This window comes from Poecilia reticulata, chromosome 3, assembly GCF_904066995.2.
Source record: "Poecilia reticulata chromosome 3, P_reticulata-male-v2, whole genome shotgun sequence".
NCBI classification, from domain to species: Eukaryota; Metazoa; Chordata; class Actinopteri; order Cyprinodontiformes; family Poeciliidae; genus Poecilia; species Poecilia reticulata.
The window spans coordinates 25,840,690-25,862,254 of NC_088832.1; the positions used below are offsets into that span (position 1 = coordinate 25,840,690).

Genomic DNA, 21,565 nt, shown 5'->3' on the forward strand with positions numbered 1-21,565 from the left:
CATCCTCTTGATATTCTCACCAGTGTCATGTCCAAGGAAGGAGAAACATGAGAAGACTTGACCACCATGAACAGCTGTGTGAAACACACACACACACTGCTTTTATGTAGTCCTGCTCATCTCACACTGCCCTGTGTCAATCAAAAACAAAAACTGTAAACTTGCACAATCTGCTTCCATATTTTATTAGACCTTTAATAATCGTGCATGTAGCGCATAGTTGTAATTATATTGAACGTCAGAACCGCTGAACTGGATAAATAAAGAAGCAGGTGCATAGTAAGTACACTTAAGCACTGTAGATTAGATTGAGCTCATCCACTGGTTCTGAAATTTTTTCAAAACTTCTTTTTTTATGAAGAGTTTATCATTTGTGTTCTTGTGAGCTGAAGCCCACCTTGTCTACATGCAGATCTAGAGTGACCTCTGGTGGGAAAAGCAGGAAAACCTCATTGTGGCTCTACACAAAAAACGAACATCGTAACACCAATCCTGGAATCTTAGACAAGAGATAATTAGCACCAATTATATTTCGCATCGTCTTTATTTAGGCAGAAATAGGTTTGCAGCAATATGTAAAATAAAAGGCACTTACTTTAGCTAGAAGGCAAGAAACAATAAAAATACTTTTAGGGTTAATAATAAGATATCCAGTAATCTTAGTCTAAATATTAATTTGAGGAAAAAGTAACATTTTTAGGTGCAAGACGTCTTTGCTCAGATTCTTCTGTTTGCAACTCATCAACTCCTGCGCTGCTTATCAGCTTAACTTTAAATGCAACTTTTTTTCTCCCAGTACCTTTTAAACATTTAACACAAAGGGAAAATGATTTATGATATGCATAATAAAAAGGTCAGACAGAACATTTTTTATACAAGGTCCCAAAATCCTTAATATATTCAGTAACTTATGATAAAGATTGCTTTGTGGTAATTATTAAGTGATTTGTACATTTTCTTCATTGTGTCCCATTACTCTTTCCTGCTCTTCTTCTGCAGCATTTCAATGACAGATGGAGCATTTCGCTTCACACCTATGAAAAACGCAAAAAGAAGTAGTTGTCAGGAAGACGGGTTTTTACCGCAACTGTGAGTTAAGGCGGAGGAGGTAAAAGGCCTGGAGAGATGTATATTCCTGTAATACCTTGCTTTTTGATAGGTGACTCATTGTTGTCTGAAGACCTCTTAGCATAAGCCTCCTTCATTCTCTGAATGTTTTTCTTGCTGATCTGTTCGTGCTGTACTATTGGATGTGGGTAGTCTTTTCCCACAATGCATCCTGCTGCTTGCTGGACACTGCGGGGAGCCTTCCAAGGCTCATAAATGTACTCTGGTGGAAACTTCTTCAGCAGAGGAAGGTACTTTCTGCATACAGATTAAATTCAACGTTGCTCCGTTGCAATAAAATTACACAATTCATTTGAGTTTAACAGGGGAAATGATCTCACTTAATGTAGTCTCCGTTTTTGTCCGTCTTTTTACCGAACGCGATGGGGGAGTAAACCCTGAAAAACTGGTGGAAGAAAGCACTTGCCGACAGCCACTGCCAGTTTCCTGCATTCAGAGCCCAGTCACCATCCAGTAAGAGATCCTCAAAGACCTCAGGAAGAGACAACAAGCTATTTCAGTCACAACTGTGCTGCAAACTCTGCTGCAAAGAAGCAACATTGTGCAAAGCTTTCGTTTTGCAGATCACGAGATGCTTATTACCCATAGGCCGGGATTGGATTTGTACATAAAAGCAAACTAACACACCTTCTGTCCTTCTTCCCAGCTGATCCACAGGTCTCCTCTGGTGAGAAAACAAGCGACAGCATGTCGGGCCAGGTGGTGGATCCAGCCCTCCTGCCTCAGCTGAGTCATGATTGCATCAATGAAGGGGAAACCAGTCCGAGCCTTCAGGGAAACACAACATCATGACATAAAAGTAATGAGAAAAGAAATCGAAATGATCCCTAATTAGAGTATGAACACTTTTCAACCCGCAGTACCTCTCTCCATGCAGCAAGATTTTGCTGGTTTGTGTCCCAATCCACCTTTGTGCACACTGGGTTGTCATTCATTTTGTTAAAATTAGGGATCCCCACACTGCAGGTGTAGAAAAACTCTCTCCAGAGCAACTGACCATGAAGGGACACTGGAGGAGCCGAATGCTTTCTCTACGCACAAATCAGAATTAGCCATTTTAACGCCACTGCTTTTATTTAACCAGAAGTACAATGTGACACTCACCCCCCGGTACACCTCAGTGAGCCTCCACCAGAACGTTCTTGCTGAGAGGCACCCAAAGGTGACGTAAGGACTCAGGACCGTGGTGCTGGGACTCAGGGAGTTTGGAGAAGTCTGAGGCTTCTCAAAGCTACACACCCATCCCTGAATTAAGCAGATTAAAATTTACAGACACAGAATCCCGCTCCCTTTTCACATTGTGTCACATTACAACTGTCATTTCAGTGAAAGGTTGTTCAGATTTACTTTGCAAGGCTCAGATAGTCAAGCATTCCCGATGTATTAAAAGAGGATCACTTGATTTGACTCACTACACTACGGCCAAAGATGGTAAACCTCTCCATCTTTTTCCCTAAAGATGAATTAGCTTTAGTCTACAGAATGAACCCAAAGTCTTGCAGGTAGTGGTAGGTGAGTAAAAGGTCTGTACCGTTCTTTTCATGTGTTCATCTAGTCTTCTCAGAGCTTCCTGTTCTCCTCCAGGAAACAGCTCCTCTCCCAGAAACTGTGAGTCCAGTTGAAGCTCCTCTAAAGTCGGAATCCTGTATTCGTCCTCATACTTCTGTGAGCGAGGAGTCTTAACATCTTCAGCAAATAAACAATGAAAAAATGTCACACTTTGACAACCAAAACATATTCCCTTGTTAATGCAAAGTATTCCAAACTGTGGTTCTGTTTGCTACACACCTCTCATGTTTTCCAAAGTTGGAGCAGGGATTGGTTTCTTGGGTGGACCAAGATTTTGCACTATTGCTTGCAAACGTTTGTAAGTTAGAGGAGGTTTTCCATTGTTTTCTTCAATTATTCTTCAGAGGGACAGCAATCCAGAAAGAATACAAAATTACTGTGCAGGAAATTGAGAATAACAGCAGTTAAAATCTATCTGGACATACTCAAATTGACATTTACCTTTCTATATTGTAAAGCGTGTGGGAGATTTTGTAGATGACATCGACTCCGTGTTCCTTTGCCAGACTGGCCACTCTCTCATCCCGACGTAGACTGTACGGCTCTGTGTCATACTCATAAGTAAGCTTTGTTACGTTCCACCTGTTGAACAATTTTGGGAACACATCTTCTGGTTTCCCCCTCAGGACAAACAGTCTGGCCAAATCACAACACGGTGTAGTCGTTATAAAAGAACAGTCGTAAATATCAATGAGAAATGTTTAAAAAGGATGTTTCTTTGAAAGCTCTGTCCATGTTTTTACCTGGAGTTGAGTTTCCTCAGGCTGCAGTCCAGGTCTTTGAGTGCCCCGATGAGGAACCTCTGGCGGTTGATGCCAACTTTGGTGTGGTGAAGGTAAGGGTCCAGGATGAACACAGGGTAAAGCTCTTTACAGTCTGTCAGTGCAGCCATCAGTGCTGGGTTGTCATGTAACCGGAGTCCCTTACGGAACCAGTGTATGCACACGTGAGCCATTTCCTGGTGATCTGTGAATGCAGACAAGGGAGAAATCATTTTAAAAATTGAGAGATGGAAATTTCACTGTCAAATAGCACATGTAAAAAATCTCAACAAAAGCATAAAATCTGCACTGTTGAAACTTCTGCTGCAACAACGAACCTGCAGCGACAACCTGTGAAATGAGCATAAGTTGCATTTAGTTCTGCAAATGATTATTTTGCCTAATGCACTGAATAATAAATCTAATTTTTGATGACAAATGTTATATTCAATACTGGTGGCTGAATTGAAATGGTTCTTTTGGTAAAGTGGCTCAAGACGACATTTGTTGTGAATTGACGCTGCATAGTAAACTGAATTGAACTACTGTACTGCAAAAACTCAACGGAGCCAAGTCAGTGTATGCTATGGTGGCCACATATCAATATGTTATACAAAGATAGAAGATTAATCTGACAAATAGCTTTACCTACCTTACCCCTACCGGGATCTCTTCGCACCGTTCTATAATTTTCTCTTTTGTAATATGCACATTGGTTGTGTTACAAAACAGGAAACAGATGGTTACGTATCCAAGCGCAACCAATCAGAACAGAGATCAGAAATAGAAGGAAAAAAAATTCTGCAGCACCTCGTCGCATCTACCACCAGATGGTAGTATTGTGCAATGAACACAGTTATATCTTTACAATTAATTATTCTCACTAACAGCAGTAATATAGCGGTAATCCGCATGCTTTCCAGTTATCCGATACAAAGAAAGAGTAACTCATCAAATCACTCAAGCTTTAACACATTATCAGTAAAACTTTTTTGATGTGCAGGAAAGACTTGGAAAGTTTCAACTAACAGAACCAGCAGCTCATCGTAGCTCGCCGTGATCGTATAGTGGTTAGTACTCTGCGTTGTGGCCGCAGCAACCCCGGTTCGAATCCGGGTCACGGCATTGCGATACAATGTCACGGCAGATGAGTTCATTTTTTATTTTTCGCTTCTGATAAATTTAAAATGATTGGAAAGTATTTGTAACGCTGATTTATACACAATTGTACTGTACAGAAACGTCATGCGATGTGTATTTTCAGTTGTAAGTACTACCCGAACACTTTAGAATCATTTACCTTGTGTTGTTTACCGCATTCAGAAGGCAGCATTTTAAAAGTATGCACCTGTTTTAGTGTAGCATAGTATAGCCTTAGTTCAATTGTTCTACAAAATTCACATTTCTGTTGTAGGCGGAGGTTTTTGCACACGTTCATTTGTCTCTGTCAATCCCAAATCATCACTAGGGGGAGACATTGCTCATGAAACTGAAAATCTGCATATTCCCATTAGAAGACTGTGCTCTGTAAAATCCAGAACTCAACCATTCTCATTTAGTGTATAAACTCAAAAACAGATTTTACCCAAAGATTAGGAAAATCATTGCAATTAGATAGTGATGTAAGAAGTTTTGCCTCAATACATTTTTGATGTGATTCCACATTCATCATATTAACAGAAAGGTCTTAATAAACAAGTCAAAAATAACTGACTTCTGTATCATGTATAATTGCTTTGGTGCATGACCCAACCTCTTTCCAGTTTCGGTATCTTGATGACTTTTCCAGAAGACATGTTAGGATAGACAAAACTGGTCTTCGTCTTTGTAAGCTGGGAACTGCTCCGGCCTATCAAGAAGAAAAAGCTGAGTCAAAAAGTAAAGCTCTTAATTTGCAAGTCAACCGCCATTTATTGTTGTAAGATATGTATCATGGCTGAAAAAGCACGATTCTGGACACCAGCAGCTGAAATGAGTTTCATCCACAAAGTGCCTACAACGGCTCTGCGCAGTTTGTTATAAGGTCAGGAATTTGTGGTAAAATATTTCAGATAAAATATACAGAAAAAAAAACAACTTTGTTAAAAGAAAAGAAAATATTCTTAACCAATTTTACAAGTGTTTGCTTTCTTTAAATAAAACTTTATTTTCATTTCATTTCATCATTCAAGGTGCTACATCTTGACTTGACAGTCACTTTAGAAATTCTCCAAATCTGACATTTCTTGTCAGCCCATCTTTCCAACCAGGCTCATGCAGCCTTTCAGTTTGTCCTCAAATAAATGAGCTTTCACTTTAATTGCCCAGTCCTTTTATGCTTTTTATGGCAACGGCATAAAAGTTTTGGAATTACTTATCAAAGGAATGGACATTTTAACAGGCATGTGTACATTTTCACAGCCACTGCAATTCCTGTTTGTAAAACCCAAAACCAAAATTAGAAATATCAAATGATAAAAGAGATGATCAACTTGTCCAATGCCTTTTTCCTTTTGACATGTCAGTCGTTGAAAAATGCACTCAGACTCTCACCTGTCTAAAGTTTGACCTGTTTAGCGGGGGGGGGGCCCTGCTGTGTTATTATGCTCGACCATGTGGCTGCCGTCACGACGTACAGCAGCCTATCGGAATTTCGCCTCCTGTCGTTGTGTCCGCGCAGGCAGCATCTCAGCCAAAGCTCAGCTGGCTGCTGGCAGACTCCTCATTCAGCAACCAGCAAGCGCTGAGAGCGAGCGAGCGGCATGGCATGGCAGGGGCTTGGGCAGGTGTGGTGAGGGGGTGACGGACCAACCAGACCGTCGTTGTCATCGCCGGCAGCAGCAGACGCGGATGCGGTATCCTCCAGTCCTCGTCCGAGTGAAGACAACGCTGCTGCTGATAAGAGTCACTCACACGCTGATGATAAAACGATGCACCAGTCGCCGCCACCGACCAGGTGTTGGAGCACGGAGCAGGGACGCCGTTAACCTGACAGAAAGTCGACCCGTGTCTGTGCGCTTCTCTCTGGTCCCGTTTGCAGACGATCGAGAAGATGCTGAGCCGACTGATGAGCAGCAGCGTCAGGAGTCTGGACAGGGAATGCAACTGCACGGTGAGGCTGCTGGACGACTCGGAGTACACCTGCACGATCCAGGTCAGTGGGGACCGACGTTTGCTCCTTCTCCATTCACCTCACTGTTTTTTGTTTTGTTTTGTTTTGTTTCGTTTTTTTTTTTTTTTTGGCGTTAAGGGAGGAGGGAGTGATCAGGTGAAATGACGTTTGTCCGTTCATGTCTTTCACTGCTTGTTGTAAACACATGAAAGAAGGCATCATCCTCTTTGCAGGCTGGTTCATGACGGATGTGGCTGCGTTTTTGTGCTCTGACGCCTCTCAGGACAGAAGGGCTGCAGAAGCTGCTTTCGTCAGAGAATTACCTGTGAGGACATGCCATCATCATGACCGCATGCTGTGCGTGCACTGCGTAGAAAATTTAAAGGATTAATCAGACAGCACTACACGCCAACTGGGAGCATAATACGCACACACACACACACACACCCACAAAAATCCATCTATGCATAAGCGCTTATATTTTACAGATTTATGCTTGCATTGCGCTGGATTTAAAATCAAGATAATCTGGTCTTGAGCAAAGTCAGTAGTTGGCTTAGTGGAGGTTTTTGGATCCACTGGCAGGATGAGTGGTTTCAGTGTGCAACCACAGAACCACAGCTTGAGGATAAATCAGGAGGACCAATTAATCAGATTATTGCTCATGTATTATTGAAAATGCTTCGCTGTCATGTTAAAAGGAAAGTTTAGAAATGTATATTAAAAAAATGTAACAGTATAGAGACTATAACTAAAAAGGCCTTGTGTATTTTTGAACTTAATTAGGCTTTTTTTCTTTCTATTGCAGACAATGCAAACGTCAATTTTAGATAACAGTTGTCCCAAACAGTACATTTTTGAGAAAACAAAGACCCGGAGTCGGCAACCTTAACAATTCAAAGAGTTTTTTGGATCGAAATGTATCTAAGCCTTCAAAAATCTGCAAGACCCTTCAAATAAAAACAAAATCAAACTTATGTTTCGCAAAATGTCTTCAGTGAAACTGTACACATTCATGGAAAATGAGAAAAGAAACATATATTTTGCAACATAATGGCATTGTCATAGATATTATTGTCTGTTGTGAAAATAGACAAACTACTAGACCAGGCCATTTTATTACTTTTCAAGTTCTGTTTTGGACCTATGTTGTAGTGTATGATAAATAATGTTAGAGTTTGTTGAAGGTCTGCTTTATAGTTTTCTGAGGTTGTGTATTTGCTGCTTATCAGTCCTGTTACTCATCAGTCTTATTCTCTGAGTTTTCATTCTGCTTTAGTAAAGCCTTGAATATTTTGTGAAAACAAAACCCTTCTACGAGGTTACGGTTTGTCCTAAAAGTCAACATTGACACGAATAAAGACGAGACATGACTTCAGACCATTTGTTTGAGTGCTGAAGTTCAAGAGACATTATGATTAATGCATATTCAGTGCTTCATACAACAAGTGGCTCTCTGCGTTTGATGTGTGACTGTATCACTGCTGCAGTTGCGTTTGATGCTCATTTTCTAAAGGGATTTCAGTGCTGCTGAATCAGAGATGACGACACATAAAGGCCATCAACACCTGCATATTTCTAGGAAATGACAGGAAAAGCAAAGCAAGTTTCTCATGTACAACAACTGAGTGTGTGTGACTAAAAAGAGGTGACTCCATGACAGTTTCAGATCTTTATCTGCTTGCCCTCTCTTCTTTATTGTTAAGAAGATAAGTGGAAAACAAGTGGAGATAAAGATGGATGTTTTTTCAATGAACTTTCCATGAAATTTCTTTTAAACAAATAGTTTTCTGCGTAGCTGGAAAAATTACGCTGTACTTGAGGAGCATCAGTACATTCGGCAAATGAGACGTGATTTATATCCCATAATTCACATTAGAATCATGAGAATGAGATTAAGTTTTAGCCATTTTTGTAAAAACTAAAATTCACAATTTTTAGCATGTGGAATGGATGGGATAAATAGGAAGTCTCTCACCTTCCCTTTTGGCAAACCTTCACACGAGGTTTCTTCAACAGTTGTTTTCTCATTGCACCTCTCCCATAAAGCTTTGACTTAAACTTTTCAGTAACCTTTTCTCTGATTTGCTTGGAGTGTTATTTTGTCCTCTTGTCGTTGTGGTAGTCAGGAATACTGATTAACCAGCGAACTGACCTTCCAGCCACAGCTGTCTTTACACTACTATCACTTTAGACACGCTCAGCATACTTAGGTGATCTCCATTCCACTCATTTTGAGACTCCCAGCACCAACTGGCTGGACCTCTGTTGAATTAGCTCAATCTCTTTGAAGTGACTGAATATTTATGCTATTACTTATTTTATGTTGAATTTTTGTGTCCAATTATAATAATTTTTTTATAGAACTCTGTTTACGTTTTGACTTTGAAGTTTTTTGGTGAAGTTCTTTAGTCAAAAAACACAACATTTTGTCGATTGTGATTGATTTGTAAAAGCAAAAGAAGCATAAAATATTTCAGAGAATGAACACTTTTTGCAGGCACTGTATTTATGTTACAGTTCACTAGCAAGGGCTACGCCACAAAGATATAGGGTTAGAGATTATTGATGAAGGGATGGAGGGATGAAGGGATAAAGGGGTGAAGGGGATGAATGATCTGAATGATTTGGGTATCTGGGGAGAATGATGGAGGGCTTGAGAGGTGAAGACTCTGTGTCAGGGTTTGGTCTTCAGGAAATGGTTCCTCTTATTTTTCCCAAACCCTCATAGGGCCCCCTAGACCAGGGGTGCCCAAAGTAGGTCCTCGAGGGCCGGCATCCTGCATGTTTTAGTTCTCTCCCTGATTTAGCACACCTGGATCAAATGATGGCTCGTTAGAAGGACTAAGAGGAACATTGACAAGCTGAAAAGGTTGTTACTACCACCAGGGAGAGAACTAAAATGTGCAGGATGCCGGCCCTCGAGGACCGACTTTGGACACCCCTCCCCTAGACGAAACCTGCAGCAAAAAGAAAGCAAAGAATAAAGAGGGATGAAATGACAGAGGTAGAGGGTATGGGAGGGTGGGGTTGACGAAACCTAACAGACTGAGATGATTGGGTGAGCAGAGTATAAACAGGCTGCCTGGAAAATTAGAGGTGTGGTTAGAGATCTGCTCCCGAACTTAAGCTAACACATTAACTTCATTAAAAGCAACGTACCCAGTAATGACCCACAGAACATTGAATTCCATACCACTGATCCCAGTATGAAGGCACTGTGACAGGATACATGACAGAACTTAATGTTCTACAAAATCATCTTCTTTTTATCAAGTTTAGACCTGTGTAAAAACAATTTAAAAAAAATATACACATACATGGTTAACTCGAAAACAGTGTGACAGCAGCTTGAACTCAATTTCTTCACAAACAAAACTCTGGATATTTTTGCACAGTATTATCTGGCCAAAGAAGGATAAAACGCATGATGTATTTTTTCATGAGTTGTGTGAACTGAAGTAGACCCTGCTTGTTCTCCCTGACCATTTAAGCAATTCCATCACCCCAACATGAGTCAAAGTGTTCGGCTGTCAAGGCATGAAGGTCCCACTCTTTTCCAAATAAAAGCACGCATCAGGGACAGAATGTTTAATGGTGTTGTTCAGCTTCCAGTGAGGGGGATTAGCTTTTGTTGTTTGCTTTTCATATCAGGAGAAATTATGAAAGACGCTTTTATTTTACACTATGGACCTCTAATCGAGAATCAAAGGAAACATAAATGGGATAATCAGCTTAATCAATTGTTGTTTTATTTACCACCATAATGTTTCTTGTGAACGTGACATTGAGGGAACTAAGATAATTATGTTTTACATGTTCTACTTACTGAAGTCAGTAGAAACAAGCCAACACCGCTGATCTCATTTCTCACCTTCAGTCCTGACATTCGAGTTATTATTGTGAAGGCTAACATTGTGTGTGTGTGTGTGTGTGTGTGTGTGTGTGTGTGCGCGTGTGTGTGTGTGTGCATTGAAAATGAGAGCGTGTGGTTCCTGTCTTGTCCTGGAGACCTCAGAGATGTGGCCCAGAAAAAAGAAAAGGGTCCTCACGAGGCCCCGGAGCGGGCAAACTCTACGTTTAGCTCAATTAGCCTTTTTCACTTTTACACTGAAATCACATCATGTGGGAATGATGCTAGCTATGACCTTCCTTAAAGGGAAAGCTACAGGCAGCACAGAAGCTGACGGAAAGGTGAAACGTGTTTCTTTTCATACAAACTGTGGCACCACACTGTTCAGTTTGCAAATGAGCATGCCAGGTTTCAAGCCTAATCAAATTCTCTCACCAACATCCATTTATTACATGCAACCAGCACACTTGGTCCCCTCAGCCATTAATGACACTGCTGCTGATTACTCTATAATCCCTCAAACACGGGGGAAACTCATGCTCATTGATCTTTCAAGTTCTTTCATCCTGGCTTTACCCTTCAGGACATCCACAGGCGCTTGCATTTATGCAACAAACTGGTATGATCCAGCCTAGTGCTGATGCACACAAATGATTTTGCAGGAAGGAAATTAGGCAGATGATTAATTGATGGAGAAGCGAGCAGAAGGATGCATCTGTGCTGTAGAGGTGAAGAAATACAAAAAAATAGTAGCAACAAAGTTTGTTGCGTTTCAGGATTGATTTTAAGATTTCACTGTAGATCCTCGATGGTTTTTCTTTCAGCGACATCTTGTCTCTATATTCTAGAGGTCTGCACAGTCTTTGAGGTCCTCTGGCAAATAACTCTTATTTGTTTCTGAAATTAGTGTTAGAAATCAAGGGTGACGTAGTGGAAGCTGTGAAATGAAGGACCTAAAGGATTAACATCCACTTCTCTCAGGTTTGGGTTAGTCATATTAAATGATTAACTTCTTAAACAGATCTTAAATCCTAGAACTCATCCTGACGCCCCGGCTGTTTGCAGGAACGTTTAAAAGGTCTCTCATAACTTTATTGATTCTTTTTTTATTTCGTTTTATTAACGCACAGTCTTAATTCTAGCCCTGAAATTATAATTGTGTTTAGGTGGCAGAAGGAAAATCACAGTGGAAAACAGTACAAATTGGAGAACTATTGGAGCTTTGTAATAAATCTGAAAACCTTATATCAATGTCCTTTCACCTCACTACTATGTATTGCTGTGCTATTTATCTGCACAACTGTTGGTCTATCTCACATAAGTCCTAAAAAATATATTAAAGCTTGTGGAGTAGACTTTTGCAATGCAATGTGTTGATCAATAGTGCATTTTTAGGCACTCAGTATGTATATTTTCTGAAATTAATTTGTAAGGTAACTAAATTATACCACTATGTCCTAATGATTTAGGAATTGAGATATTTTTAGCCTGATATTTACAATCAAAATGTCATATAATATTAACAACTTAATCCAGTTTCATATCTTCCTATTTATCTGAGTGACAGAAAAACAAACACCCCGATGATTTCATTCATATGTTTTTGCCTGGGAGTTTCTTTTTATTTTGCTCTGGTTGAATTTTGTTGTCATGGAAGCAGCTTAATTAGATGAAGTCTGGTGCTGTTAATCAACCTTATCCCAATGAAACTGCAGAACACCCACACCCCCAACACACACCTAATTATTTGAGCTGTTTTTTTTTTTTTCATTAGTTTCTAATTAAATATATTAGATATATCATTTGAATGATGTTTTTTGGAGGAAAGGAAAGTCAGTCGGAGACTTTTGTGTTGTTTTTACAATTGAAGCACATTAGAGCACGCCATCACATCCACCTACCGAGTAAAACTGAGATCATTTAGAGTTTTTTTGTTTAATTGATATTCTTATCATGGACCAAAATATGAATTTCAGAGACTGAAAGCAAAATGAATGATAGAATACCACTGACGCAAAGAGTGGCACTTCATCAGTGTGAGTAAGTGGTTTAGTCACCTGGCACTAGCTCAGCTTCTTTATAGCTCACTAATGAAATTAAGGCTGTTCTTTTGAAGCCAAATACAGAACTTGGAAGCGGAGTGTCTCATTTGTGATGTGAATGCATTATTGAAATAGGTTGCTCCTTTCTCCAAAGTGGTCTCTGTGCTCTCATGATGTTTTCCTCCTGGTGTGCTCTGCTAAAATTGGAACAGAGGTTGGAACATATTTTGTTTTCATCCATTCAAGGGCCTGTTTCTTTTACTCTTTACCTCAAAGCCCTGCTGAAACTCATACACGGTTGGCTTAATTTCATTTGTTTAGCTCAAACTCAACTTTACTTCTTTCAGTAAATAAGTTCACTAACTCTCCATCTCCACATTTTAGGCATCTTAACAAAGAAAATGTTAACAGGCTTGATTTTGCAGCTCACAGTTCTTGGTGATACACGTAACACCTTTAATAGTGTGAGGAAGTGTGTGTTTTTTCTTTCAGCCTTACTTCATAAAGCTTCAGTGTACATCACTTACCATATACTAACGAACCCAACGTTTTCCAGATCCAACCTGAGGTCTTATTAGCTCGTAAGGACAACAATGGCAACCATCACAAACCGGGAATGACGGCGCTTTCACACTTTTTTCTTTCTCTCAGAGATAACGCATTAACATACAGTAAAAGTGCTCTGTGTGCTGCATCACCACCAGCTTTAAGCAGTCCTGCTATAATATGAAAGTGACTTGTCTTTTTTATGGTAGAGCCAGCAAGATGATATGTAAATCTTTAATGTGTAGAAATGCTGAGGTAAGCCCTCAAGGCTCTCAGCATAATACATCTAACTTTGGAGTCTGATTTCGCTTGAATTTATTTCAGTTAAACATGACAATACAGGCAAATTCTTATTGAACTAAAACACATTTATTTGCAGTTTTTTCTCATTTGTTTGATGCATTTTTTTCTGATCAGAATTAAAGATCTTCTAACTGACTGTTCAGCCTCCACAACATTTAGTCATGGTGCGCATTACAGTATCGCGTTTTCATTCCTTCAGATGAATTGCAAATTCTTTTGGACATTCAGCAATTGCTTACATACCACTCACTGCGGTTTAATAACTTTATTTTTTTTGCTTATTTTACGTCTGTCAAAATTAACTACACTGCTGACTATATACAGCTTTTCTTAACTATCTGTGTGCGAAGTGTTTTCCAGATGTAGAGTTTGAGTTGACGGCTGCATGAAAGCAACCAAGAAAACTGTAAATACTCAAGTGTAATATAACTGTAGATTTCAAATAGGTGTAAAAATAGTGTATGGTCCTGTATTGTGCATTTTCAATACACAATAATGACATAATAATGACACAAGTAGTTTAATGAAAATATGACATTTTTCACAAGAGAACTGTCATAATGAAAATATGACAAAACCATTTGACCGTCTTATACATAAACATGGTTTTCATATTGATGATACTGGCATTCATTGACATAAACTATCAATTTTAAACACTTTTGCTGGTTAGAACAGAAAATACTATAAGTTTTGAGTTTATCTTACAGACACAACAGGGAGGGTTAATCAGCTTAAGTAAAAGGCAAAGGACAGACAGACAGATAGGTCTAGTTTATCTTATTAGCTTAATTCAATGATGAAGGTCTTGAATTTCACATTTTCCTTGACAGGTATGAAAAATATGCGAAAATATCTTTGTTCAAGATCGGGATTATGTCACCTTTTGTTTTCCAAATGTCATTAATGTCAGGCGGGTCAGCGCTTCAAGCTATGATCAGCAATGCAACAGAGTCAACCTACTTTCCAGCACACTCAAAGAATGTGCTTCAGCAGCATCTCAGTGAGGTTCATAAGTAAACCAAATTCTGTTTATTCACCCTTTTTATTCGTTTGCCTTTTAACTGTCTCTCTTCTACCCGTCTGTTTGAAGTCTCAGGCAGCCGTCTTCTTTCTTTATGCTCTTGGTCCCCAAATTCCTCCCAAAAAAATCTCTCTCTGTTCCCATTTTTACTTTCATTACTCTTATTTTCCTCTCACTGTCTGACTACCTTCTATAAGCTGGCAACTCTGCGGCTGAGCGAGTTAATGAGCTTTGCCTGAGTAAGCTTGACACTTGCAGACAACACAATGAAGATATGCAATATGTCACACTGGTAATGATGCTAAAGACATTTCAACAAAAGACAGCCAGTATAGAGGCTTTTCTTTGTTTTAAACTCTGTTAGGATGCAGACTAGTGATTATGTCTAAGTTATAGACAGTCGGACGTCAAGTTGCCTGCTTCACTCTGAGTTTCCCTCTGGTTGGCAAAAGATTCTCATTGCCGTATTAAAGTATCTGAAATGCAAAGAACTAAACAGAAACTGTAGAAATGGTGAAATGTTGTTGTCTGCATGGGTGCAGAGTAAAGTCTATTAGGAAGTCAGATATCAATTTTCGAATTATTTCCAAAAAAAAAAAACCTACTCTGATATATAATAAACTGAGACTCTTTTGTGTGGGAGCCTTCAGATCTGCATTCCAAGTCTAATATTTACCATATTTGCAATCATATTTCCATTTATTTTCACAGTCTGTTTAGTTTATCAATACAGCTGCAGTTGGTTCTGATAATACAACGAATCCACTTTTCCTTTTAAGGCACATCCTCACTTCATAGTGCTTGTCAGAAAGTCTGAGTTTGTTGATTCTTTGATGCCTCAAAATATAGTTACGCCTGTGAAGTAAAAAATTTAATATTTGATAATATGTATGTTTTCAGAATCTGTTGCATATACTTAGTCTTGTGGAGTCAATAAATGAATCAAATGTAAAGATGAATGATATTTATATAATTTCAAATATTATCACAATTTTCATTTCAGTGATGAGCCAGATGACATTTTGCCTTTAATCCACCCACTGCAAGTAAAACTTGCTTAGAACAACTTAAGGAATGTGACCAATTGAAAAAGCTTGCTTGGTTTTATTGTAACCATATGTTTATATTTTTAAATTACAGAACAAAAATGTTATTTTGTTTCCAGGTTTAACACATTTCCTTTAGTTGATCGACAAATCGACATTTGAAAACATTCCTCAATTCTTTAGCATTTTTGCTAAAAGGAAAATGAGGGAGAAGCAAAAATAATTTTCTGCAAAGTGCACGAATTCAATTTTCCCATTGATATAAAGAGATCATATATAAAACTGTAATGACAATATGAACCTCTGCATAGCATCTCACCTGCACAGGAAGATGTTACCATGTGAACATTAGCATTAGAGGCTACGTAATAAAACACAACCTCACTTAGCCGTTACTTTATTTTTCATGTGAACAATTTGCGCCTTTGAGAAATGGAAAGCTCAAGCCATCCATGCATTAGAGCAACACAGTGTTGCAATAAATTGTTATAATCAGTACTGAGGACGTTGTGTGCAGTGTGAACATGTCCCCAGCAGGCTCGTTTTAAATTTGCAGATGAAACATAATTATGTAATTTCTCTGTCATATACAGGAGACACGGAGAAGATTCTAGCACAATTTTAGGAGCCGAGCAACAGTCAGACTTTAACAGCTCAAACCAAATTGCCCTTCTGGATGTATGTTAACAGCTTTAGATTGGGGATTATGCAGTGAATAGGACAGCTAAAACGAACAGGCTTTACTAATGAATAGTTCATAGTTTGTAATTCGCTATTTCTGTGTCTCCTATCCACTTTTTTACATCTAATAGTGCATACTGTTCCTACTCCATTTATTTTCAGAAGGCTGTTACATTTTTTTTGTATACTTCTTCACTCAGCAGCAGCAGCAGCAACACTCTGGAGATTAGCAGAACGGATGTGTATTAATGCTGCAACACTGGTTTATATCAGACAGGCAGAGAAATCCATCTTACCCCTGCGCAGGATTCACTGCTGGGAAATCTGTACGGCTTTACAGAAATGAGAGAGCTGTCTCTCATTCTCACTCGAGTCTTCTCATGCACTCTTTCATGTCAGACATTAAAGGGGAGACAAAGCTTGTTGGGTAACGGCATGGATTCACCGAGGATGTCGCCAGAAAGGACAAGCCGAGGCACGGCAGTGATTCTGTGTTTACTGATTTCAGTCTCAGTGGTGTGATTTTTACTCAGCTGTGGCTCACATGTTCAATTCAGGACAATTCCTCTCTTTGTTCCCATTTTATCGCCATACAAATTAAGTTCAGCGAGGCAGTTTTAATTATCCTTATTTGTGCTTTTTGTTTGTTGTTTTTAATGTTATTCTTGTGTAGCAGTGCTAAGAAAACTGCTAGACTGGCTCTTAAAACTAAGAACTAATAAATAGTTATTTTTTTAGGTGTAAAACAAAACACATTTTGATTCAAAAACTGCATTCAGCTCTTCTTGTCAACAACATTTGTCACCTCTATGTTGCAGAAGTTCTCCAAATGACTCTAACTATGGGAACAGCGTTCTGGAATGATCCAGAAAAGCAAATGAAAAATAAATCTTAAATCTCCAGAAGTGCATAATGTAAAGCCTCAGTTTAAAGGATGTGCATTTTTACCAATTTTGTCTATTGTGCATCATCAGTGTGTGTAAAACTTTTTGAAATGTTTATCATGGTCTCTTTTTTTTTTACATCACTATAAACTAGCATTTCGACAAGTACTGCTGTAGGTGCATGTGTGATTGTGACAGTTTGTGTGAATTCCTACAGGATCAAGGAAATCTGCAGTATCCTATGTCCACTGAGGTACGAGGATTCTTTGAAAAGGCAAAAAGCTTTAATTACACTAAGATGCTGATGTCCTGTTGGGAGTGCTGGCTCTGCACTTTGCAGACAGCAGTGTCCTTTGTCTAAGCCCACTTCTGTGAGTTGTGCATTTGTGCAAGACCTTCAAGATTAAATATCTGGGCTCAGAAAAATGACAGCTTTACCCCAGAAAGATGACTGTAATAACTTCAGAACCTTTCTAAAGGGAAACACACCATCCGCTAATTACTTTGCATCACAGAGACTAAATGAATTTGCATAAATGCATAAGAAAAAAGTTGCTTTGAGATATAATATTTTACACTTCCAGAATAATGAGTACAATTGAATCTCAAACACTGTGTATGAACTTGTGATGTTCATGAGTCCGGTTTACCATGGACTAATTAAGAGTGCTTCCACTGTCTGAGGTTATGTGCTGTGGTCTGTGGTGTGTGTGTGTGTGTGTGTGTGTGTGTGTGTGTGTGTGTGTGTGTGTGTGTGTGTGTGTGTGTGTGTGTGTGTGTGTGTGCGTGTGTGTGGGTGTTTGCGTTGTATTTGTCCCACTTGCTGTCCCCAGGGAAAGTGCCTCCCTGCGTGTTGTTACATGTAATAAAGGCCTGGTATTCTTGATGAATCCGCTGAGCCATTTTAACAGTACGGGATGATGAAGCACATTTTTCAGCTCCAATCTCCCATGGAGTGAACTCTGCGGCAGCTCTGAAGATTTCCTTTGTTGTGGTGCATTAAGACAGTACCAACAACTTTTTTTTTGGATGTTTTTCAAGGTATTGATTTCAACCAATCAATCATTCAATGAAATTTTATTTGTATAGCACATTTCAGCAGCAAGGCATTTCAAAGTGCTTTACATAATTAAAATAAAAACAGAAATAATCAGTGAGAAAGAGAGAGATTTAAAAATAAAAAAAAATAAAAAATAAAAACAAAAAACATTACATCATTAAAACGTCGAAAAGAAAGAAGAAGAAATTAAAAACATTAGACATAAAAACATGGAAGACATCAAAACCCGCACTCTAACCCTAATTTAGCCATAAGCAACTCTAAACAGGTGAGTTTTAAGTTGAGATTTAAAGGCACCCAGTGTTTCAGCTGTTTTACAGTTTTCTGGAAGTTTGTTCCAAATCTGTGGTGCATAGAAACTGAATGCTGCTTCTCCTCGTCTGGTTCTGGTTCTGGGGATGCAGAGCAGACCAGAACCAGAAGATCTGAGGGGTCTAGATGGTTGGTACAGTAATAACAGATCTTTCAGGTATTGTGGTGCTAAACCGTTCAGAGATTTATAAACTAACATCAGTATTTTAAAGTCTATTCTCTGAGCTACAGGGAGCCAGTGTAGGGACTTTAAAACTGGTGTTATGTGCTCTATCTTCCTGGTTTTAGTGAGAACCCGAGCAGCAGCATTCTGGATCAGCTGCAGCTGTTTGATTGATTTATTAGTCAGACCTGTGAAGACGCTGTTGCAGTAATCAACTAAAACATACACCTGTTTCTAAATATTAAATGAGAAACCTCAATTGTTTTTTTATGCTTTTTCATGTCTTGTCATTTATACCTTGAGCTGGTCTTTGCAAAACTTATATTTTTCTTTTCTTTTCCACCACAGTAACCTTTTTTACCTTGCTATATTCCATCATTACAGACATCTTTAGTCAAATTATGTGACAGTCTTTATCCTGTTCTAGGTCGTCAATATACAGAGGAGGAAAAATAAGTGCAACGGTTCACGGAACGTGCTTGGAAGCAATACATTTATAAATACATGTTAAAAATAATGCCTTTTAAAGACTGCTTGGAATGACTGTAACACAGCAGAAAGAGTCTCGGAGAAGGAAATGCCTCCTTGGAGACCATTGTGAGGGAGAGATGTAAGAAGAAATCCCTCTCTAAGAATTGTGGCTCTCACCACGACAGTTTATTTTTTATCTCCTGCCATCTGACAGATGGGATTGCTCCACTGAATCGAGAACAGGCAGAATGGCGTGGCTTTCACTGGCAATAGGATGGCTGACCTCCCACTAACATGCAGTTTTTTTGGTTTTTTTTTAAGATTTGTGGCGTTATTGAACTTTATTTAATATTAATTAGAAAGAAAATAGAGTAGATAATGATTCAACTGCTCACCAGTAGACCCCAGGTCTTCTCATTGCAGGATTGATGGTCTCTGTAGATGGCGATCCTGCTCCACGAAACCACACCGTGTCCTGTGCATGGTGAAATATTGTTTTTTGCATATGATATAGCCAAGAAATTAACAGCATTTTGGCCTGTAAACATAAACTGGCAAGTAAAATACCAAAACTTTCAGGAACAGTACAGAGTTTCTGAAGTGAGGTTCAGTGGAGAAGTTATGATCAATAAAGACAATGACTGTCAAAAAGTCACTAGAAGTTGCTAAATGATCTCATTAATTAACATAACTGGCCGTATGCAAGTTTTCACTGAAGAGACAAATGACATTTTGGGCTCCATCCATTATGACTTCCATGAAGTGTTCTCCTGTCTGATGCCATACAGCAAAAATCTCTGCTTGTTCAGCAGATTAAGAATCATATGTATTTTCATATATGAGCTTCTAAAGGTCTCCATTAATACCGGAAACTGCTGCTTTATTAAATGTTTTAATGTGGGATACTTGTTTGAAGAAAGGCAATAAGTATAATAACAGAATAAAGAGCCATTAAAAATCTCACTGTCATGTTCTCCAGACCTGTCTGGATCCCCCTCCTCATTTGTGACTGCACCTCTTTTTTAGTTACGCTACTCAGACCAAGTCTGCTGTGGTCTATTTTTAAACTCTTGCTATAGTGGAGCAACTATGTGTGCGTGGAATACTAATCGCTCGCTCTTGCTCATCCCCTTTATAACTGTGGGTAACCGTAGTTATCAGTGGCTCTCTCACATTGAGAAATAGTGCGCACTGTAGTCAAGTGCCAGTCAAAGAGCTTCCTACTGGCTCCCTCCTTTGTGTCTTGCACTATTTCACTGCAGACATACACACAGGGTCAGTCTTTTGTCCACTTTTCATCCATCTCTTCTCTTTGTGTCTTTGCAAATGCTGGGTGTCTTTCTCATCCTCTGGAAGGGCGAGCATAGGAGTCAGACTAAAAGAGGGCTAACGGACAGCTTTGTGATCTCATGATTCTTTGCTGTTATGCAGCACTGCCTTTTGCTTGTTTGCTTGGTGTGTTTATGTTCCTTTTTAAAACCAGAAGAGGCAGAGCAGGTCTTTCTTCTTCTTCTCTTTTTACGTCCCCATGGCTCCCAGAGAGGAGGACAGCATGAGAATGTCTCAAAAATGGTCTGATCTCCCTCATATAGCTTCTCATGCTGGTTTGTGCTAAAATTATAGTGATATGTGGGATGCATATGGATTAAGCAACATCTACTCCACTGCAATGGGGTACATGTGTGTATCGTTTATTTAAATAATGTCCATTTATAAAAAATTTCCTTGGTGAAGTTAATGCTTAATATGTGAAATTAAGTTGTATTTTAATTCAGTGCAAAATTAAATTCAAATGTAACCGAGATGACTTCACTCATTTAGCAGTGCTTCACTGACAACTTAACTCTTGTTATTCAAAGTTCTGATCAATGTGGGTTTTACCAAATCTGGCTGAGTTAATGAAAGACTCACAGTCTGATTCACTAAAGTGATGCACAACTTTTGCATCTTCAGTGCAGAAGCCAAACCTCTGTCTTGTTGCAGTTTGTTCAAATTCAAATAAGGAAACAGTTTTGCATCAATTCATATTTGCGCATTTTGTTATGAATCACAGGTGTCCTTACAGAACATGGCACCAAAATAAAAGTGGATTCGTGAGCAGGTGCATTATAAACAGCTTACCTCTTTCTTTATTGTTATGATCATGTGCAATAGTGAGGAAGAAAACAGTTCATGAAAACATCTTAAAGTCTGCTCAGGTTACTACACTTAAATATGTCTTTAATCGAATAACCAGCATCTACCTTTTAACCCAAAAGTTTCAGGAATCTGAATATTTGTTCAAGTTTGTTCCAATGTATTATGCATTGTGTTATATACTGAAAACAACTTAATTGGGGACAAATTAATGTACATCTACGCTTTATAAATAAGAAAAGAATAATCAAAAACTGCTTGCAATATCACTGCCTTCTAATCAACATCTAAACATCTAGATAAAATGCTGAATTTAGTTGCAGAAACAAAGCATCATGACTTTGACATTACCTTATCTACTTTCTATAAAACAACCACCAGGCTGATAAATCCAGACCACGGAGCTCCTTTAGTAAACTGCTTCCTTTGTTCCTTTTGTTGTCATTTTTTTATCTTCTTTCCTTTCACAGTCTTAGACAGTTCTTCAATCCTGCT

General features: G+C 38.9%; 2 protein-coding genes and 1 non-coding gene across 5 annotated transcripts in view; 2 read left to right on the plus strand and 1 right to left on the minus strand.

The window, feature by feature from the left end:
- Window positions 1-525: 525 nt before the first annotated feature.
- On the minus strand, window positions 526-5,274 carry cry5 (cryptochrome circadian regulator 5). 2 transcript variants are annotated; one of them, XM_081605360.1, is made up of 11 exons: window positions 5,212-5,274; window positions 3,441-3,663; window positions 3,139-3,333; window positions 2,917-3,035; window positions 2,660-2,814; window positions 2,233-2,373; window positions 1,992-2,159; window positions 1,756-1,896; window positions 1,449-1,600; window positions 1,145-1,365; window positions 526-1,034 (listed from the first exon to the last, which is right to left on the minus strand). In XM_081605360.1, exons 1-11 carry the CDS (start codon window positions 5,252-5,254, stop codon window positions 973-975), a joined length of 1,620 nt encoding a protein of 539 aa, XP_081461486.1. In that variant the 5' UTR covers window positions 5,255-5,274; the 3' UTR covers window positions 526-972. The 2 variants fall into 2 exon arrangements, with proteins under 2 accessions (XP_081461486.1, XP_081461487.1); XM_081605361.1 differs by lacking the exon at window positions 5,212-5,274 and adding an exon at window positions 4,111-4,232.
- On the plus strand, window positions 4,512-4,583 carry trnah-gug (transfer RNA histidin (anticodon GUG)). The gene has a single exon. It is a non-coding gene; the product is annotated as a tRNA-His (tRNA).
- A 944-nt stretch (window positions 5,275-6,218) lies between the features above and the next one.
- Window positions 6,219-21,565, plus strand: part of LOC103462736 (FERM domain-containing protein 5) — a 68,103-nt gene continuing 52,756 nt past the window's right edge. The window contains exons 1-2 of one of the 2 annotated variants that reach the window (XM_081605358.1): window positions 6,219-6,591; window positions 6,783-6,874. In XM_081605358.1, coding sequence (XP_081461484.1) covers window positions 6,288-6,591; window positions 6,783-6,874 — 396 coding nt within the window. In that variant the 5' untranslated portion in view covers window positions 6,219-6,287. The remainder of the gene's footprint in view (window positions 6,592-6,782; window positions 6,875-21,565) is intronic. The other variant, XM_081605359.1, reaches the window with a different exon arrangement.

Excerpts from the sequence above, each read along its gene's own strand:
- cry5 (XM_081605360.1), bottom strand. The coding sequence starts at position 5,254 with ATGTCTTCTGGAAAAGTCATCAAGATACCGAAACTGGAAAGAG. Across the intron at positions 2,374-2,659 it reads ATGAACACATGAAAAGAACG|GGATGGGTGTGTAGCTTTGA; the intron begins GTACAGACCTTT and ends TGCTTAATTCAG. Across the intron at positions 1,366-1,448 it reads AAAAACGGAGACTACATTAA|AAAGTACCTTCCTCTGCTGA; the intron begins GTGAGATCATTT and ends ATCTGTATGCAG.